This window comes from Raphanus sativus, chromosome 7 (genome assembly GCF_000801105.2).
Source record: "Raphanus sativus cultivar WK10039 chromosome 7, ASM80110v3, whole genome shotgun sequence".
Taxonomy (NCBI): Eukaryota; Viridiplantae; Streptophyta; class Magnoliopsida; order Brassicales; family Brassicaceae; genus Raphanus; species Raphanus sativus.
Window position 1 is genome coordinate 18403432 of NC_079517.1, and position 17885 is coordinate 18421316.

General features: G+C 34.4%; 3 protein-coding genes and 1 pseudogene across 6 annotated transcripts; all 4 read left to right on the forward strand.

The window, feature by feature from the left end:
- Window positions 1–250: 250 nt before the first annotated feature.
- LOC108815616 (uncharacterized) lies at window positions 251–3158 on the forward strand. The gene is made up of 9 exons (XM_056991406.1): window positions 251–983; window positions 1071–1344; window positions 1489–1603; window positions 1675–1799; window positions 1957–2038; window positions 2119–2230; window positions 2307–2464; window positions 2538–2658; window positions 2725–3158. The coding sequence occupies exons 1-9, from the start codon at window positions 609–611 to the stop codon at window positions 3019–3021; spliced, it is 1659 nt and encodes a 552-aa protein (XP_056847386.1). The 5' UTR covers window positions 251–608; the 3' UTR covers window positions 3022–3158.
- A 2112-nt stretch (window positions 3159–5270) lies between these two features.
- Window positions 5271–8899, forward strand: LOC108817835 (protein LNK2). Of its 4 annotated transcripts, none has more exons than XM_018590649.2 (8): window positions 5271–5331; window positions 5468–5561; window positions 6054–6574; window positions 6658–6934; window positions 7026–7712; window positions 7832–7983; window positions 8212–8544; window positions 8649–8899. In XM_018590649.2, exons 2-7 carry the CDS (start codon window positions 5538–5540, stop codon window positions 8531–8533), a joined length of 1983 nt encoding a protein of 660 aa, XP_018446151.1. In that variant the 5' UTR covers window positions 5271–5331; window positions 5468–5537; the 3' UTR covers window positions 8534–8544; window positions 8649–8899. The 4 variants fall into 4 exon arrangements, with proteins under 4 accessions (XP_018446151.1, XP_056846614.1, XP_056846615.1 ...); XM_056990635.1 differs by lacking the exon at window positions 5271–5331 and having other exon boundaries at window positions 5391–5561; window positions 6054–6336; window positions 6442–6574; XM_056990636.1 differs by lacking the exon at window positions 5271–5331 and having other exon boundaries at window positions 5392–5561; window positions 6054–6333; window positions 6442–6574.
- A 738-nt stretch (window positions 8900–9637) lies between these two features.
- Window positions 9638–10994, forward strand: LOC108815935 (COP9 signalosome complex subunit 8). The gene is made up of 5 exons (XM_018588476.2): window positions 9638–9792; window positions 9895–9974; window positions 10078–10259; window positions 10357–10464; window positions 10645–10994. The coding sequence occupies exons 1-5, from the start codon at window positions 9709–9711 to the stop codon at window positions 10782–10784; spliced, it is 594 nt and encodes a 197-aa protein (XP_018443978.1). The 5' UTR covers window positions 9638–9708; the 3' UTR covers window positions 10785–10994.
- Window positions 10995–14872: 3878 nt separating this feature from the next.
- Window positions 14873–17748, forward strand: LOC108815617 (uncharacterized; annotated as a pseudogene).
- The last annotated feature ends 137 nt before the right edge of the window (window positions 17749–17885 follow it).

Sequence of the window (17885 nt, forward strand, 5' to 3'; positions counted from 1 at the left end):
TATTTTTATTTTCAATAGTATTGCCACGTGGCATCTTTTGGAAAAAGTTTGTTCCGTTGATGTGGACGTTCCCTGGAGTTTCAAAAGCGAATTTTTAATAATGTAGATTCTAAATTATTAGAATAAATGTATAATCTCCTATTTTTCTCAGGTTTGTTATATTTTACAAATTCTCTCTATCATGAAAACAGGAAAAAGTAAACTGTATATAAACAAATTTTCGTAAATCAAACACTAACTAAAAGGCAAATATCCTGAGCGGAGAGAGCGTCCACGTAAGCATATTAAATCGACCAATGACGTCGTCCGTTAATGCGATGTCGTTCAGATATGTCATATGAATTGGGCTTTCTCTTTGTTTATGGCCCATAAGCATGTTGACCAAACCCTAATCAGATAGCAACTACACGATCTCCATCTTCTTCTCTCTCGCGCAGAGGACGATCCCCATCTCCATTCCGTCGTTTCCACTTCATACGTTTTATCAGTTCGACTTTGCGCAATGAAATCTCCATTAATGGATTCCTTTCGCATCCCTCTCTCTAATCTCCTATATAACACCATTCTTTTCCTAAAATATCTTACACACAATAGTATCCTCTCAAACGATGAATTCCAGCATCAAAATCTCCGATTCCGGCGATCTTCTCTCCAAGAAACCACAAGGAAATGACGGTGTCTCCTCTGCCGAACCGATGAAACGTATTGGCCAGTCCGGTGACTCTTCGGCTAAAGCTATCTCCGGCGGTGATTCTTCAGCTACAGCTGTCTCCGGTGATGCTTTCTCAAAGAAACGAAACGGAAAGACCGTTGTCTGCTCTGATGTCGCCTCCGCCAAGACCGATGCAGTTGTTTTCTTCAGAGAAGTGACGTTTGGACCACATGAAGGGGAGTTAAGGTTTCGTCTCATCCACTTTTGGGAGGCCAGAAAGGCACTGACTAAGACACTTATTGGTCTGGAGATGCTTCTGATTGACGGAGAGGTTTGTTACGAAATATTTTCTTTTAGTTTTTGGTCTTACTTGCTCTACATCATACACTAACAATCGTTGCTTGGCGTTTATGAACAGGGTACTGCGATGAAGGGATTCATCCCACCAGGAAGGATTGACACCTACTTGCGACACATGATCCCCGGTTCCACTTACAGACTCAACAAATTTTATGGTGCTAAGAGCAAGGAGGGGTATCGGGTTGCCGATCAGGACGTGACCATTGCTTTTTCATGGAACTCTGTTCTCTCTGAACTCAAAGACAGTTCGTCAGTGTTTCCTGAAGATCGATTCCGTTTCCATGGATATGAAGAGTTTGAAGCGGCCTGTGACCTCGGAGGGGATCTATATGGTGAGCTCTCTCATATTTATGGTTTCGCACTGGCTTTGTATAGATGATGTTATGTTTCAGTAATAGATGTTTAGGTTTAATCAGATAGCTCACGGTTGTTTAGAATGTAGATTGGTTAAGTCCTGATTTTTTTTTTTTTTGTAGATTATATTGGTCACCTTAAATTGGTGAATGAGCAGATTCCGAATGAAAGTCTTGTGCTTGATGAAGTGGAGATAGCTTCTTCGCGGCACATTTTGGTTCATGTTCAGACACATGAGTAAGTTCTCCTTACTATGTATGCTCTATACTATCATTTTTTGCTTATCACACGATTCTGCCTTGATGCAGTGGCCCTGTGATGAAGCTCTACATATGGGACAAGGCCGCTACAGACTTCTGTGAGAAGTTTAAAGCGCTTGGAAAACCTCCAACTGTTATTCTGGTGACAACTGTGAATCCAAAACGTTTTGGAGGTTAGTATTACCTAAATTTCGTTATGGTTTATACTATGTTAGTAATCTGCATGGGAAACATGTTTTAGACAAAGTAGGTGTTAAATAAGACAATTTTATAGCCTCATTGTTTGATAATTTATTTTTGTTTGGTGTGGAATAATTGGTTATATTGCAGGTGCCTTAACTATGTCGTCTCTATCATCCTCACGTGTGTTTTTTGATATGGATGTTCAACCTACCAGGGAATATCTGGCTTGGTATGTGATCATTTGTTCATTTGGAACATCTACTTCAATCCACCGAATTACTTATCTTTGTTTTTTGAACATTTTCTCAGGTTTGAATCGAACACTGAGGTTGCTAATAGAGTTAATGCTGAAATTGTTACCAAGGCTGAGACAGCTACTATAGGGGAGCTGTTCTCTTACATGAAGCAGAAAGAGGCAAAGGTATAATATCTCATGCTTTTACATATACACTGTGCCAGCTTTAGATATTTATTTTCAACCCTGGTGCAATTCGCAGGTTGCATGGTTCGAGTGTAGAGCCACTATTGATGATGTCGTGCGTGGTTCTGCATGGTATTATATTGCTTGTGGTGAGTGCAAGACCAAAGCAACCAAAGGGCCTACCACGCTTATGTGTAAGAAGTGTGGGAAGACTGAGATTGCCGGTGTTCCAAAGTAAGATTTTTACTTATAGTTTTGTGTGTAAGATATACTCTAAGCATCTGTTGTTAATGTCACTCTGTCACAGGTATCTCACGAAGCTCACTGTCTATGACAACAATGACCACGCAAGCTTTGTGCTTCTTGGTGATGCTGGGAGTGATTTGATTGGGAAGAAAGCCTCGGAATTGGTTGAGAGCTACTTTGAGGTAATTACAAACTTCTTCATCATACAGTTTTTAGATTGTTCTTACAAGTGTTTCAATTTATATCAGGCCAATGACAGCGTAAAGGAAGATCACGTGGTCCCAGTGCCACAAGCTCTGATTGGTGCCATTGGACAGACTCGCACGTTTGTTATTAAGTTATCAAAACACAACCTCGATGGCAAGACCCAATCTTTGACTGTCACCAAGGTTCTCCCACCTGATGTTCCAGCACTTGAAGGCAACATAGAGGAGAACGTGGATGAGGAACCTACTGATGAAAGGAATGAAGTTGCAGCTGGGTCTGTGAAGAGGAGCTCTGTTGGGATTGAGTCCGGAGAGACCAAGCGTGCCAAAAGTGGCTGATAGATTTTTAGTACTGGTTTTTGTTCTCAGTTTCAACAAACTCTATGCTTTGTTTTCTTTGTTTCAGACTTTGTTTCTGTTTCAGACTTTGTTTTTCAGCATTTGAATAATTTTGGTGTTTATTAAACTATGCTTTGTTTCTTCCTTTTTTGTTTATTTAGGAAATCTTGCTATTTACAATAACATAGAAGATAAATCTAGAAATCTTTGTTTCTTTCTTTTTGTTAATTCTGAAAATGTAAAAGCAATAATTCTAAATAAATAATAAAATTTTAAATTCTAAATACATTATATAAATTATTATATTTACTTTTTGATTTAAAATCTTGGTGTTTATTAAAGACTATGCTTTGTTTCATCCTTTTGTTTATTTTGGGTGGTGTTTAAAAATAATAATTGGATTAGTTTGGTTTGTGTTTTATTTTTTTATAGTAAGCTAATGGGTATATTAATAGATTTTTTTTAAAAAAGTAAATAAATAAAACTTCAGATTGTATAGTTTAGTCAATTTACATAAATATAAATGTGAGTTTTCCTAAAAAAATAAAAATAAAAGATTTTTTCGAACAAATCTCACATAAGAGTATTTTGGTCAATTTTTTTACAATAAGAGTCCAACTAACATTGGCAGACATAATTTTTTCCCTCATCGTAAATACTACATTTAGTAATTCTTTGAAATTTACCTATTCTTTGGTTTGTATCATTCTGAAAGGATATTTAAGATTTAATAAAAAATTCAAGTTTAAAATATAGTAATTAGCTAGAATATTATAGAAAGTAAGAAAAAAGAATTATTTACTTTGTTTTAATTTGGATTATGAAACTGATATTCAAAACATATTAAATTTTGTAAGTGTATCTGCCTAAATAAAATACAAGTAGTAATATGGTGATAGCTCATAACTAGGGATCACTACAATAGTCTCTAAAACAATTCTGGAAATCTTTTTGCATTTGTAGCAATTTTCTTTGGTCAAAAACATTTGTAGCAATTTTTATAGTCAAATTTGATGCATAAATAATTTTTAATAGCTACTCAATGCTTCAATCTCAAACTAATTGTTCTGACTTTAAAATCTTTTGATTGCTTTCTAATAAGTAAGCTTAGAACTTATGCAAAATAGGTTGTTTCTTAAGCTCTTAGCTTATTCTCTTTTGACATAACACTAATTTAGTGTTGACACTAATTGTCGATCTTACAATATGGGACAATTAAGAATTTATGTTTAGTGAGCTGCAAATCATAAGTAATCAAAGATACAAAGTTGTCATGGTGAAAAGTATATCCTTAAAATATTTTTAAAAAAAAATCAAACTTAAAATCTGGTACATACTGATTAATAACTCTTATTTGCATGAAAACTATTATTCGCTTCATTATCAACCACACAGTTTTACTTCCACACAACAATAAAAACATCAAAGACTTTAAAAGAAAAATAACAGTAAAGTTCGATATATGAGTTAGAGCTAACATATTTAAGTTCCAATCTACAGCTCATAAGATTATAATCAAGAAAACATAATTAAGAATGACTTCCCTACATTTTGAGAACAGTTTATGTATTCTGAATTCAAATTTTATATTTTCATCCAACTAAACGATAAAAAAGTTAATTGTAAAAAATGCGTCGAAGAAAACCTATATGTGATATCATATAACAAAAGCCATAGCATATCTCTTTTCCTATACAATAGCCTACACATTAAATAGTTAATATACACCGAAAATTCTATAATATTTGATATTCACAACAAAATTAGTCAGACTATATAATAGCAATTATCCGCGCGTAGCGCGGAAAACGATCTAGTGAATGTTAATAAGGGAAAACCAAAACTTGTGGTCTATATTAACTTATACCCCACCAAATCTAAAATTCTAACCTTGGTTCCAGCCTTTCAAATAAAAGCTCCGAAATTATTTATTTACTAACTAAAGAAAAATATATTATTTAAATAGCTAGATAAAAATATAAAAGTAGATAATATATTTTTGTGTGTCTCTTATTTTCTCTTTTATGAAACGGGAAAATAAAATAGACCAAGTGAAAGTCAAAATGAGAGGTGGGTGAGCTGTGGAGTCGAAACGAGTCGTAGTTATTCTGACTCTCTCTCTCAGCCACATGTTTAGATACGCACTCTAGTCTGACGTGGCATCCTTACCCCGTCCATTCTCTCTCCGCCACTCGTTAGGCACGTGAGACTTCCTAAATGGGCCCCACTCTTCGCCGAACCTTATTTTCTGTAAACTCTCCTTTTCTTTTCTCATTATCCAGATGATAGCATGAAGGATTCTGAATCCAGGTTTTTGAAATATTACTTCTTTTCAGTTTAATTTTTATTTAATTTAATTTTCGTCGGTTTGTAACTCTTGAGAATTACGTTAAGCGACTTTTTTCTTTTCTTTTGTGGTTTTTTTTTCCTTTCTATCGTGGTGGAGTCGGCGATGTGTGAAGCAATCAGAGAGGAGAGTGATTTAGGGTCTGTGATTGGACTCTGTTTCTCTAGTCATGTTTGATTGGGACGACGAAGAGGTAAAAAGTCTCAATCTTTACTGTTTTACTTCTTTGATGCTTTTGATGCTTCTCTCTCTCTCTCTCTCTCTCTCTCTCTCTCTCTCAATCTCTGGAAGAAAACATAGATATGTAACCTGTAATTCCCCTGAATTGATATGAAACCTTCCATGGCTCTGTATCTTTGTATTCCCAATCCACAGAGAAGAAAAAGGTTTAGGCTTTGAAGACGAAGAATTTGAATTTTACAAGTCCATTATTTTTTTTTTTTTGCTAAAATTTGGAATTTTACAAGTCCATTGCTCATATAAACTAATAAAGATCTGAGCTTTGACTTTGAGGTAGTTTGGATTTAGGGTAGAGTAGGATGAGCAGAGAGCCCAGTGAAGTGTTAAAGAGCCTATCTTTTTTTGGAGAAAAAAAAGAGCCCATCTTCTTATATGTTATTTATTCCTTTAATTTTGCTCTCATGTCTGATTCCTTATTGTTTATGGCCTTAACCTATTTTTTCAGCTTACTAATATGATATGGGGTGATGACGGAGAGACAGGCGACCATATTGTGCCATTTAAAGTAAGAAGTGAACAGCTTAACAAAAAGGAACATGGTGAAGAATCTAAGGCAGTTAAGCCAGCTGAGCAGAAGACAACTGGGACTAAAACTGACCTTCATGATAGTAAGCTGGGGAGCAGTTCAGGGCAAAATGCTAGAGAAGCTGATCCAGGACTAGGTTCGAGTGAGACTGAACTTTCCAAATGCTTAACTAAGCCAGCTGGATATGATCCAACGAGAGGTGGTGTGTTTCTTAAAACAGTGATGTTTTGCTTGGGTACGTTTCTTTCAAATCTAATCATGTTAAAGTTGTGTGTGTGTGTGTGTGTGCTCGCCCTGTTTTTACCAGAGAAAACGTCTGAACTTGGGAAAGGCCCTGATATTTTTCATAGCACTGATGAGAGTAAAGAGCAGCAAGGTGATTTTGATGAGTTCGGATGGGCTAACATTGGTAGCTTTGATGATCTTGATCGAATGTTCAGGTATATCTTGTTCTCATCCTCAGGATTACCTGCTAATGGGTTCTCTATCTAACACAGTATCCTCACAAGTGGTGATTTTGCAGTAGTGATGTCCCTATATTTGGTGATGGCAGTCTCAATGGTGCAGATGAGTTATGGTCTTCTTCTAAAGATGTATCCAATAGTCCATCTAAACCGTTAGCATCCATTTTGGAATCTCAAGTGGATATTAGAACTGAGTTTGAGCAACAAGAGAATCAGTTATTTCCATTGACTGGAAAGGTCAATACTCCCTCATCCCAAAGTGTGCCTCGTGTACGTGTAACCCCTAAATCTGAGCAATATCATGAACATAAGAGTCAATCCTCAGGTTCCGACCAGGTACTATGCACAGCAGACTGCTTGATTGTCTTCAGATTCTTATGCATTGTGGTTTTTACAGCTTCATTTATTCTTATTTCATTCTGTTCAGCCATATCAACAAAACAAAATGATGAAGTTTTCGGAAATGTTGGGGACTTGTGAGGCAGGATCATTTCAAGATCCATACGGTCAGAGGACTCTGTCCAGGAGAAAATTTGTAAACCATTTGGCACCGTCACGATCATCTTTGATGGGTGTTAATCTGCAGAGTGAGACTCAAGGGTCTGGGACATCATACCATCCCCATATGCCAAACCAATACATGGCTACTTCTGGTTTTGGTAATCCATATTCTGCTGTGCCTGTAGTTTCAGCCTTCCAACGTCCTGATGTCAACAAGAATCAGCTGATGCATCCTTCCTACAACCCTGCTACTGCTATCTCTGTAAACATGGTAACAGATGCTGCCTCCGCACGACCTTCAACAATGACGCCACAGGAAAAGCTAGAAAAACTTAGGCGCAGGCAGCAAATGCAGGCAATGCTTGCTATTCAGAGACAACAGCAGCAATTTCGTCATCAGGTTCCTGTAGCAGATCAGTCCATTACTCAGAACTGTTGTCAAGACAATCCACTCCAGCTTGTTGACAAAACTAATCTTCAAGGGCTAACTGCAATACCTTCTTTTGATCCTAGTTCATCTCTGGAACTAGATGATCCTGCCAACTTTGCTGCTGCTGTTGATAATCCATCAGAATTCTTTGTTCTTTATCGGCTTCAAGATGTTGTAGCAAAGGTACTCATATGGTTGGTTGGTTGGTTTGTTATGTTACAAAAAGATGAAATTATATTCCTACAATACTTTATAGGAGGTTTTTATGTTGGGAGTGACTAATACTCCGTGTTGACCTGCAGTTAGATATGGGAACAAGGACTTGTATAAGGGATAGCTTATTCCGGTTGGCTGATAGCGCAGGTCAGAGGCATCACGCTGGTGATACATCCCACAGTAATAAGACTAGCCAGGATGACAATGAGGTTGTTCCTAAAGAAAAATCCAGATATAGGTAAGCAAATCTATGCATATTAATCAATATGGTATATATATATATATGGTTTGTAGTTAGATCATGTGAGTGAATCAATATATGCAGCAAGGACCATCTGGATCATATGCATTAATACTCTTTTCATGTACTGTCACAGTTCTTTGTTAGGTGATTGCGTTTTAGATAAACTTCATCATCAAAATCAATGTGGTTTACGTAGCTAGCTCTTGATTTTTGTTAATACAGATATGCAGGGATGCTAGACACAGAAACAGTGACCAATCCCACAGACAGAACTGTGGCTCATTTACTCTTTCATAGGCCTTTTGATATGTCTGCGGCAAAGCATACGGAAGGACTAGAATCACCATCTTCTTCAAAGATGGGAGCTGAAGTAAAAGGGAGTTTCCCTAGCACAAGAGATAGTCGCATGAATAAGCAGAAAGCAAAAGAGGAAGACATACCTGCAGGTTCAGTTGCTTTAGGGTATGCATCTAACTCAGGATCCAGTAGCACTGTTGGTGAGAGGGTTGCTGAAGCATCCCAAGGAAACAAAAGAAAGTTGTGAAGTATAGAAGGGTATATAATATTGCGTCCCATGACATTTTATATTCGTTCATATAGGGCTTGTATACAGATTTATTGGTAACTAATGCTCAGGTGTTGCTTTTGTCAACTATCAGCTTAGGTTGCGGTGTTAGAGAGGAGCTTGAGGAAATCTGCAGAGTTGGCAACATCTCTCTCTGCATTGCTAGAAACAATCTCCTCTTTACTCCTTTCATGTGAAGCTCTTATTCTTGTAATTAGTTGTTTTGTTTTGTGACTTGTTGAACACCCCCTTCTTATTACATTACCTCCATGAGAACTACATTTTGGAATACTCCTGTTGTTTGCTTCTACATTTCTCTCCTTAAAAACCAGATTTGATCACGTATTACAATTGTAAGCAGACAAACAAAACTACTAAGCTCATAACAATCAAGTCTATTTTCAGGAGAAAACGTAAGATGTCTTGTACTACAGTTTATTTTCTTCAGTTGAAGCATCGGACTCTTTACTGAATGTGATCGTCACAACCTGTTTGTTCTTTGACCTATAGTATCTGACGAACCTGTCCTGTAAATTCTGAACACCAAAAGAAAAACATCTGTTAGACATAGTGCAAAAGGTGAAAAGAAGACTTCTTTAAGTGAGAGTGAAGTGCAAACGGCAAATGAGGTCAATGCATATGGCAGGAGGAGGCTGAGATGGGTGCAGAAATACTTGATGATCTATAATTATTGCTCTGATCTCAAAAGGGAAACCATCCCAATATGATTGTATGTATGTATGCTTGTTGCAACTCCTCTCTTTGAGTTATAAGATGTGTTTGTTCTCTGTTGTTGTTCTCCCGTTATACATTTTCAAGGTCAATCAGTCTCCTTCCTGCTTTTTTTTTTTTCCATCAAGTTTTTAATATTATAAAAGGCCAAAGCCCAAAGAAAAACAAATTACAAAGGCCCAATATAAACAAGCAACTAAATGATTTAATTAAAGAAAAAAAAAACTGAATCAAACGCTTTAAATTACAAAAGAAGACAGAAAGATGAAAAGTTGGTTCAACTTTTTGACACGGTTTAAATTGGGTTAGGATCGGTTTAAACTAAACCGTTTTGAAAAGGTTTTTTAAATAAAGACATGTAAATCGAAAAGAAGGATCGTCATCTTGGCAAAGCTCCAATAGTAAAACGAAAACCAGTAGTCATGGATCTCTCTCCTGTTACCGATGCTTTAGCCGTCAAGTCCTTTGACAAAATCGCCGACATCTGCGATAGTCTCATGCTCCAGGTTCCCAATTTTTTTCTCTCTGCTATAATCAATGTTACTGGGGGGGTTCGCTAGGGTTTTAATCTTAAGAGTTGATTTCGTGAGTATAAATAATCAAAATAGGTTTCTGCGGAAGGAATCTCATTCCAGGAAGACTGGCCTTACGCTATCCATCTCCTCGCTTACTTCTTCGTTGACGATTGGTCTGTCTGTTAAAATTAGTATTTCTTCTTCTTTGATTATTTTGTTTGCGCCAATAAATTTAAAGTAGTTTAAATCTGGAATGATAAAAAAAAATAATTGCAGTGATAGTGCACGTTTCTTATGGAAAACAATACCTACGAGTGTGAAGGAGAGCAAGCCTGAAGTTGCTGCTGCTTGGAGGATTGGTCAGAAGCTCTGGACACGTGACTATGCTGGTGTCTATGAATCTATCCGTGGTTTTGATTGGAGTCAAGATGCTAAAGATATGGTTGCCGCTTTCTCAGGTACCTGTGTGTTTCCAATACTTTTAGCTAGAGTACTAAGCTTGCTTGATTGATTGTTCAATTTGTGGCGTCTAACAATTTCTGTTTTTGGTTGAAGATGTTTACACAAAAAGGATGTTTCAGCTCTTGTTGTCTGCCTACTCGACAATTACCATCAGCGATTTGGCTCTTTTCCTAGGCATGACACAAGATGATGCCACTACTTGTAAGCTTTCTTTCTGCTATTTCCTCGCCCTCATAACTTTTCAGATTATCAACTTGATCATTCTTATAACGAAACTAGACTCGAAAAAGTCGCAGTGTCTTAGCTTAGTGTCAACCATCTGTATTACGGAATGAGAAATCTAATAATTGCATTTTTTTTTTGTATGTTGGATATGCACAGATGTTGTGGAGAAAGGATGGACAGTGGATGCAGCATCTCAAATGGTGACTGTGAAGAAGCAAGCGGTTCAAAGAGAGCAAAAGGTGGATTCTTCGAAGCTGCAACGCTTGACAGAGTATGTGTTCCACCTTGAACACTAAACTCTCTCCTATTTTTAGATAGCGGAAAACTGAAAAGACCAACCAAGATTTTGTTTCAAAGAGACGGACGGCTCTAGTTTCAGTTTTTAATGGGAGATTTATTTCACAACTGTTTTAACCCTGGTACTGATATGAGCAGCTGATTTCGGTGTTAAATTTTGATCTTCCGCATGCTAAAAGTATAATCATCACAAAGACTCTTCTCATCTACAGGTGATACTAAGAGAATTAAAATAACGCTGCTTATTAGGCGTTTTAGATTTTAGTGATCTCGAAACAACGGCACTACTTTCAGTTTTTGGAGAATACTTTAACATGGTTTATCTTAATTAACAATAGTGTCGATAGGTTTTGTATTGAAGTAATCTCCCGTTATTAGTAATTAGGTCTGTTACAATGGTCTGGTTGGTGGGTGTGAAGGTTGAGATATTATTTATACCTTCTTTTTACTTGTAGAGTGTGAATATTTTAGTTATCTATAAAAGCCTTCCTGTGTGTTCATTTAAACTTCGACATCCTCGATAATACACTAAAATGGCCAACTCCGTTAACAATGGTTGCCGTCGTCCTCACTACTTGATTGTAACTTTCCCAGCGCAAGGTCACATAAACCCGGCCCTAAAATTAGCGAACCGCCTCATCCACCACGAAGCAACCATCACATACGCGACCACCATCTCAGCTCTCCGTCATATGGGCGAGCCACCTTCCACCGAAGGCTTGTCCTACGCCTGATTCTCTGATGGATTCGACGAAGGTCCCAAGTCCTTCGAGGACCAGAAAAACTACATGTCCAAGTTCAAACGCCGTGGTTCGGACAGAGTCGTGCCTGGATAGAAGCCCATCAAGCATTTTTGCTTGAGGGCCGAGCAGGATAAAAAAAAATTTGGGGGCCAAATCTACAGAAAGATTAGATAGCATATATGATTCAGGTGAGTAGTGGTTGAATCGATCTGTTAAGCGCCCTGGGTTCGAGATGCGGTATAAATGAAAATAAGAGAAAACTACCTTTACTTATAGAAAAAATATAGTAACAACAAATTAAAAAGGAAATAAAGATAATGATCAACATCTAATCTATTAAAACAGAAGTACAAAAATAGAATAACCCTTCGTTTTCCTCAAAATTTACCAATCTATGCCACTGAATAAATAAAATAGGTTTATTTTAAATCTAAACTATTAATCATTTATTATGGTTAACCATTTCTTATTTAGTTTTTCTTTAATTATTCACCCCAAATTGCTCGACCAATGATGTTTTCCCTTTTCAAAATCATTTGTATATCTCTTCCTATATTTAAGGGCGATCGAATCTGACCTATCTAATATTCTTTTTTTTTTTTTTTTGCTTTCCTATTTTTAATATGTAAACGGTTTTTAGACCAAGTATTCAATTTTGGTGGGCCATATGATGAAAACATCAGATTAATAGTAATTGAGCCCAATATGCTAAATTATCTTTTTCATCTTAAACGTTTAGTGCATGGGTTTTAAGTTGGATTTCAAGTTTGCAAAAAAAAAATACTATTATTTTCTCAAAATTAACATGTTTAAGATATTGATCATCTAAAACATATAAACAACTATTAAATATTTTTTTCCAACTAAATATTAAACAATGTTACAAAACACATTATAAAAATTGAAATAGAAATTTAAGTTATAAAATAAAATATTTAAAATTGACAATCCCACGTTTTAAAAAAAAAATTATTAACCAATTTAAAGGATTTGCACATGTCTTTTAAAAAAAATCAAATCTAAATTAAATGAAATGTGTTTTTGAAAGCTTATATTATTAGAAATTACCATGTAATTATAAAATTAGTTTGTTATTTTACAATAAACACACAATAAATATCAATAAAATTAAATATTGAGCTAATAATCATATTAGTGTTTAGACTACGATATCGAATCTATTAAAAGAATAGTACAAATATAACTCACCCCTTAGTTTTCACAATTATTTACAATGGCAAGCCACTGAAGTTATTAATCAATTTACCTTTTAGGATTTTTTTATATTTTGTGTTTAGTTAATGCATTTCCAAAATCGAATTTTAATTAAACAAATATGGTAACAATAATCTAATCTATTAAAACAGAAGTACAAAAATAGAATAACCCTTCGTTTTCCTCAAAATTTACCAATCTATGCCACTGAATAAATAAAATAGGTTTATTTTAAATCTAAACTATTAATCATTTATTATGGTTAACCATTTCTTATTTAGTTTTTCTTTAATTATTCACCCCAAATTGCTCGACCAATGATGTTTTCCCTTTTCAAAATCATTCGTATATCTCTTCCTATATTTAAGGGCGATCGAATCTGACCTATCTAATATTCTTTTTTTTTTTTTTTTTTTGCTTTCCTATTTTTAATATGTAAACGGTTTTTTAGACAAGTATTCAATTTTGTTGGGCCATATTGATGAAAACATCAGATTAATAGTAATTGAGCCCAATATGCTAAATTATCTTTTTCATCTTAAACGTTTAGTACATGGGTTTTAAGTCGGATTTCAAGTTTGCAAAAAAAAAATACTATTATTTTCTCAAAATTAACATGTTTAAGATATTGATCATCTAAAACATATAAACAACTATTAAATATTTTTTTCCAACTAAATATTAAACAATGTTACAAAACACATTATAAAAATTGAAATAGAAATTTTAAGTTATAAAATAAAATATTTAAAATTGACAATCCCACGTTTTAAAAAAAAAAATTATTAACCAATTTAAAGGATTTGCACATGTCTTTTAAAAAAAAACCAAATCTAAATTAAATGAAATTTGTTTTTGAAAGCTTCTATTATTAGAAATTACCATGTAATTATAAAATTAGTTTGTTATTTTACAATAAACACACAATAAATATCAATAAAATTAAATATTGAGCTAATAATCATATTAGTGTTTAGACTACGATATCGAATCTATTAAAAGAATAGTACAAATATAACTCACCCCTTAGTTTTCACAATTATTTACAATGGCAAGCCACTGAAGTTATTAATCAATTTACCTTTTAGGATTTTTTTATATTTTGTGTTTAGTTAATGCATTTCCAAAATCGAATTTTAATTAAACAAATATGGTAACAATAATTAATAAACCTAACATATAGTATTCATTGTCTGGTTCCTATTTATTGGTTATGTGTGTATTTGGAAATAATTAATAAACTTAGCTTTAAATAGTTGAACAATATTGTTTTTAAATTTACGTAGTTATATTTTTATTATTTATTAGTAATAAATAAAAATAAAAATCACATAAAAGAATCATTTATATAATATATAAATATATTATCTTACATATATTATGTTACATATATTTTCATATAAATAATACTTCAATGTAAGTTCAATATGATAAATGTTGAAAATATAAAATGTATAGTACCATCGCCATATATTTTAAATAATAAAAACAACAATTTTTTATACAGTATCATAAAATTTTGATCAATTAAAAAGATTAAAATACATTTATGCGGATATACGGGTCATGTTGTGAAAAGTATAAATGATACAGTTGATGTTTTGCAAGACAAAAAAGCTTACTCAATTAAACAATGTGTAATTAAACACATTGTATTTCTCAAAATGTTATAGTAGTACCCATATATTAAATCATATATAGTATTTGATATAAACAAAGATAAAAATGAAAATTAATACCCGCTCGGTCGAGCGGGTCAAAATCTAGTTAACTATTAAAATTCCTAAGAAAAAAAATAGTTATCAAAACTTTTTTTGTCATCATCATCAAAACCTAATTGATTGTCGAAGACTTTTGTTTCTCCTACAGCCAGGCTACATCATCTACAAACCACTGGCCATTGGTAAAACTTTTGTTTAGTTATTAAGCTGTTAAAAGTCCACATGGAGTCATCTTGTTTCTAATCTTTCGATCATCAGTTTTTTCTTTATGTTAGTAATTTAAAAAAACAAATTTAGTTGCAGAACTAAAATATGCCTCCCAAATCATTAAAAGTGAAGAAACTGGTGCATCAAAGCAAAAAAAGAAAAAGAGAACAAGATGCATTCATCAAAACTCATGAAAATTCAATGTTGAGGTTTGTCAAAATAACTAAATCTCCCAATACTGATGATGTTCTAAGAGATGATGGGAAAGTGATTGAGAATGAGAATGATGCTGAGACTGATATTGAGATTGCGTGTGATGATGAGAATGAAAATATGAATAAGAAGGATGATGAGAATGGGAGTGAAGATGTGATTCAAAATGAGATCGAGAAAGAGATGGAAGGTAAGGATGGACGTGAGAATGAGGATAAGGATGAGAATGAGAATGAAAAAGAGAAAGAGAATGAGGATGTAGATGACAAAGAAGAGGGAAAGGAGTATCATTCATGTGAGGATATTAGTGATCCTGCAAACTGGAAAAATATCGACAACAACACCAGAGATTTTCTAGTTGAAAAGGGTCCATCAAAAAGATTGCCAACTGATTACCGTTTTCCTAAAGATAAAGTTGGACGATGTTTTTCTCATTCATCATAGCCAAGAGAAATAGTGAATGGAAAGATGCAAGATAGATCTTGGTTAATTTACTCTAAAATAAAAGATCAAATCTTTTGTTTTTGCTGTAAATTATTCACACGAGATAAAAATAGTAATCAGTTGGCAACTACTGGTTACAGTGACTGGAAAAATGTTTCAAAGATGCTTAGAGAACATGAAAAGAGTCATAAGCATATCATTTGCATGACTAGTTGGATGGAGCTAGAAGTGAGGCTGCAAAAGAGAAAAGACATTGGAGAGATGTGTTGTTGAGGATCATTGCTGTGGTAAAAGGACTTGCTAAGAATAATATGGCATTTAGTGGAGTAAAAGACCATATTGGTCAAGATGGCAATGGAAACTTTTTGGGAATGATTGAGGTGATTGCTGATTTTGATTTGGTAATGATAGAGCATGTTAGAAGAATTGAGAAAGGTGAGACCCATTATCATTATCTCAGTAACAAAATCCATAATGAGTTGATAGAAATGCTTGAGAATGAGATCAAAAAGATAATCATAAAGAAGATTCAGCGTGCAAAGTATTTTTCAGTGATTCTTGATTGTACTCCTGATATCAGTCATAGAGAGCAAATGTCCTTAGTTATTCGTTGTGTGGATATTTCAGAGATCTCACCAAAGATAGAAGAATTTTTTTGACATTTTTGGTGGTTAAAGATAAAACTGGAGAATGCCTTTTCAACACCTTTCAAGATGTATTGGCTGATCTTGATTTGAGTATTGATGACATTAAAGGGTAAGGTTATGACAATGGGTCAAACATGAAAGGAAAACATAAAGGAGTGCAGAAAAGGTTGCTGGAAATTAATCCGAGAGCAGCTTACACACCATGTGGTTGTCATAGTTTGAATCTAGCGCTTTCCGACATAGCTTCCTCATCAGAGACAGTTGTTTTATTTTTTTGGAATTCTTCAGCGCATTTATTGCTTGTTTTCTTCAACAAACAATGCTGAAGTTTTCAGAGATATCAGTGAATGGTATTACAGTGAAACCATTATCATAAACTCGCTGGGAGAGTCGCGTTAACAGTGTGAAAGCGATACGATATCAAGCGCCTCAGATTTGAGAAGCTTTATTTTATTTGGCAGATAACATTGATAATCCAAAAACAAGAAGCGATGCTGAGTCTCTTGCAATGAGTGACACTCATAGAATTGGAAATTTTGAGTTCTTATTGGGAATGGTCATTTGATATGAGCTTCAATTTGCTGTGAATGAAGTAAGCAAAACTTTGCAGTCAGAAGATATGGATATTGGGATTGCTATTTCTCATGTGCAAGGACTTGTTTCTTTTCTAAAAAGCTACAGAGAAATCGGCTTTCAGAAAGCAAAAACAGTAGCTGAATGGATCGCTATAGATATGAAGATTAATCATGGCTTTTCAGTGAAACCAAAACGTGCTAACAGAAAAAAGCGACATCATGACGAAGAACCTGAAAATGATGAAGAAAGCGTAATGTTAACAGGAGAAGACCATTTCAGGGTTGATTACTTCATCAAAATTGTGGATCAAAGTTTGGTTTCCCTTGAGACACGGCTTGATCAACTTCAAAATTATGAGAAGACTTTTGGATTTTTGTTTGACTTCCAGAAACTCAAATCTGCAAAAGATGATAGTTTGATGACTTCTTGTGCCAACCTAGAAGCTTATCTAAAGAATGGTGTGCACTCTGACATTGATGGAAATGATGATCTGTTCATGGAGTTGAAGTTTCTAAGAAATGTTATACCAAAAGAAATAAAGAAACAGTGTTTGATCCAAAAATTGTGTATTTGTTGGATTCATAACAATGAAAAATCTAAGAAATAGATTCTTGAGGCTTAGGAGAAATCATCATAGAAATCAAATGAGAAAAGAACATCCAAGAGATTTTATTGATCAAAGATTGCATTACAAAATGATTTGAAGTAAAGTGAATCTAAGAATCTATAAAATCTCCACAAGGAAGTGTTCTAGATCTAAAAAGAGGAGAATATCCCTTGTTAAGTAGGTGGTGACTCCTTATTTATACAAGGATGAAGCCAAGGGTTTTCTAGTGGCCTCATTTACATGGACCTAGTTCATTACCTAATGGGCCTTGTTGAAGTATCAAGATCCATCTCCAACAAACAGGTTGAGGTATTAGATTTTCTAAAGAAGATGGAAAGATGTTACCCAAACACATGGATTACATACCGTATAATGATGACTATTCTAGTTTCAGTTGCTACAGCAGAAAGAAGTTTTTCAAAGTTGAAGCTTATAAAGTCATATCTATGATTGAGAGCATGTCTCAAGAAAGATTGAATGGATTATCAATATTATCGATTGAAAGAGCTATGGTCAAAGAACTTAATTATACATACTTGATAGATGAGTTTGCAAGTAAAACTGCAAGAAGAGCTATATTTCAAAAATGATGTATTAATATATGCTTGTTTTGACATTGTTTTTTTTTCTTTGTGAAACTATTGTTTTTGACATTGTTTAACGTTATTGTTTTAAGTTATTTTTTACATTAAGTTATGGGGCCAATTTTTTTCTCTCGCTTCTAGTC

Bases quoted from the DNA above. Each gene is read 5' to 3' on its own strand.
- LOC108815935 (XM_018588476.2), top strand. From the start codon at position 9,709: ATGGATCTCTCTCCTGTTACCGATGCTTTAGCCGTCAAGTCCTTTGAC. The intron at 9,793-9,894 runs GTTCCCAATTTT...TAATCAAAATAG, and splicing joins GCGATAGTCTCATGCTCCAG to GTTTCTGCGGAAGGAATCTC. The intron at 10,260-10,356 runs GTACCTGTGTGT...TTTTGGTTGAAG, and splicing joins TATGGTTGCCGCTTTCTCAG to ATGTTTACACAAAAAGGATG.
- LOC108817835 (XM_018590649.2), top strand. From the start codon at position 5,538: ATGTTTGATTGGGACGACGAAGAG. The intron at 7,713-7,831 runs GTACTCATATGG...GTTGACCTGCAG, and splicing joins TTCAAGATGTTGTAGCAAAG to TTAGATATGGGAACAAGGAC. The intron at 7,984-8,211 runs GTAAGCAAATCT...TTGTTAATACAG, and splicing joins AAAGAAAAATCCAGATATAG to ATATGCAGGGATGCTAGACA.
- LOC108815616 (XM_056991406.1), top strand. From the start codon at position 609: ATGAATTCCAGCATCAAAATCTCCGATTCCGGCGATCTTCTCTCCAAG. The intron at 1,604-1,674 runs GTAAGTTCTCCT...GCCTTGATGCAG, and splicing joins GTTCATGTTCAGACACATGA to TGGCCCTGTGATGAAGCTCT. The intron at 1,800-1,956 runs GTTAGTATTACC...GTTATATTGCAG, and splicing joins GAATCCAAAACGTTTTGGAG to GTGCCTTAACTATGTCGTCT.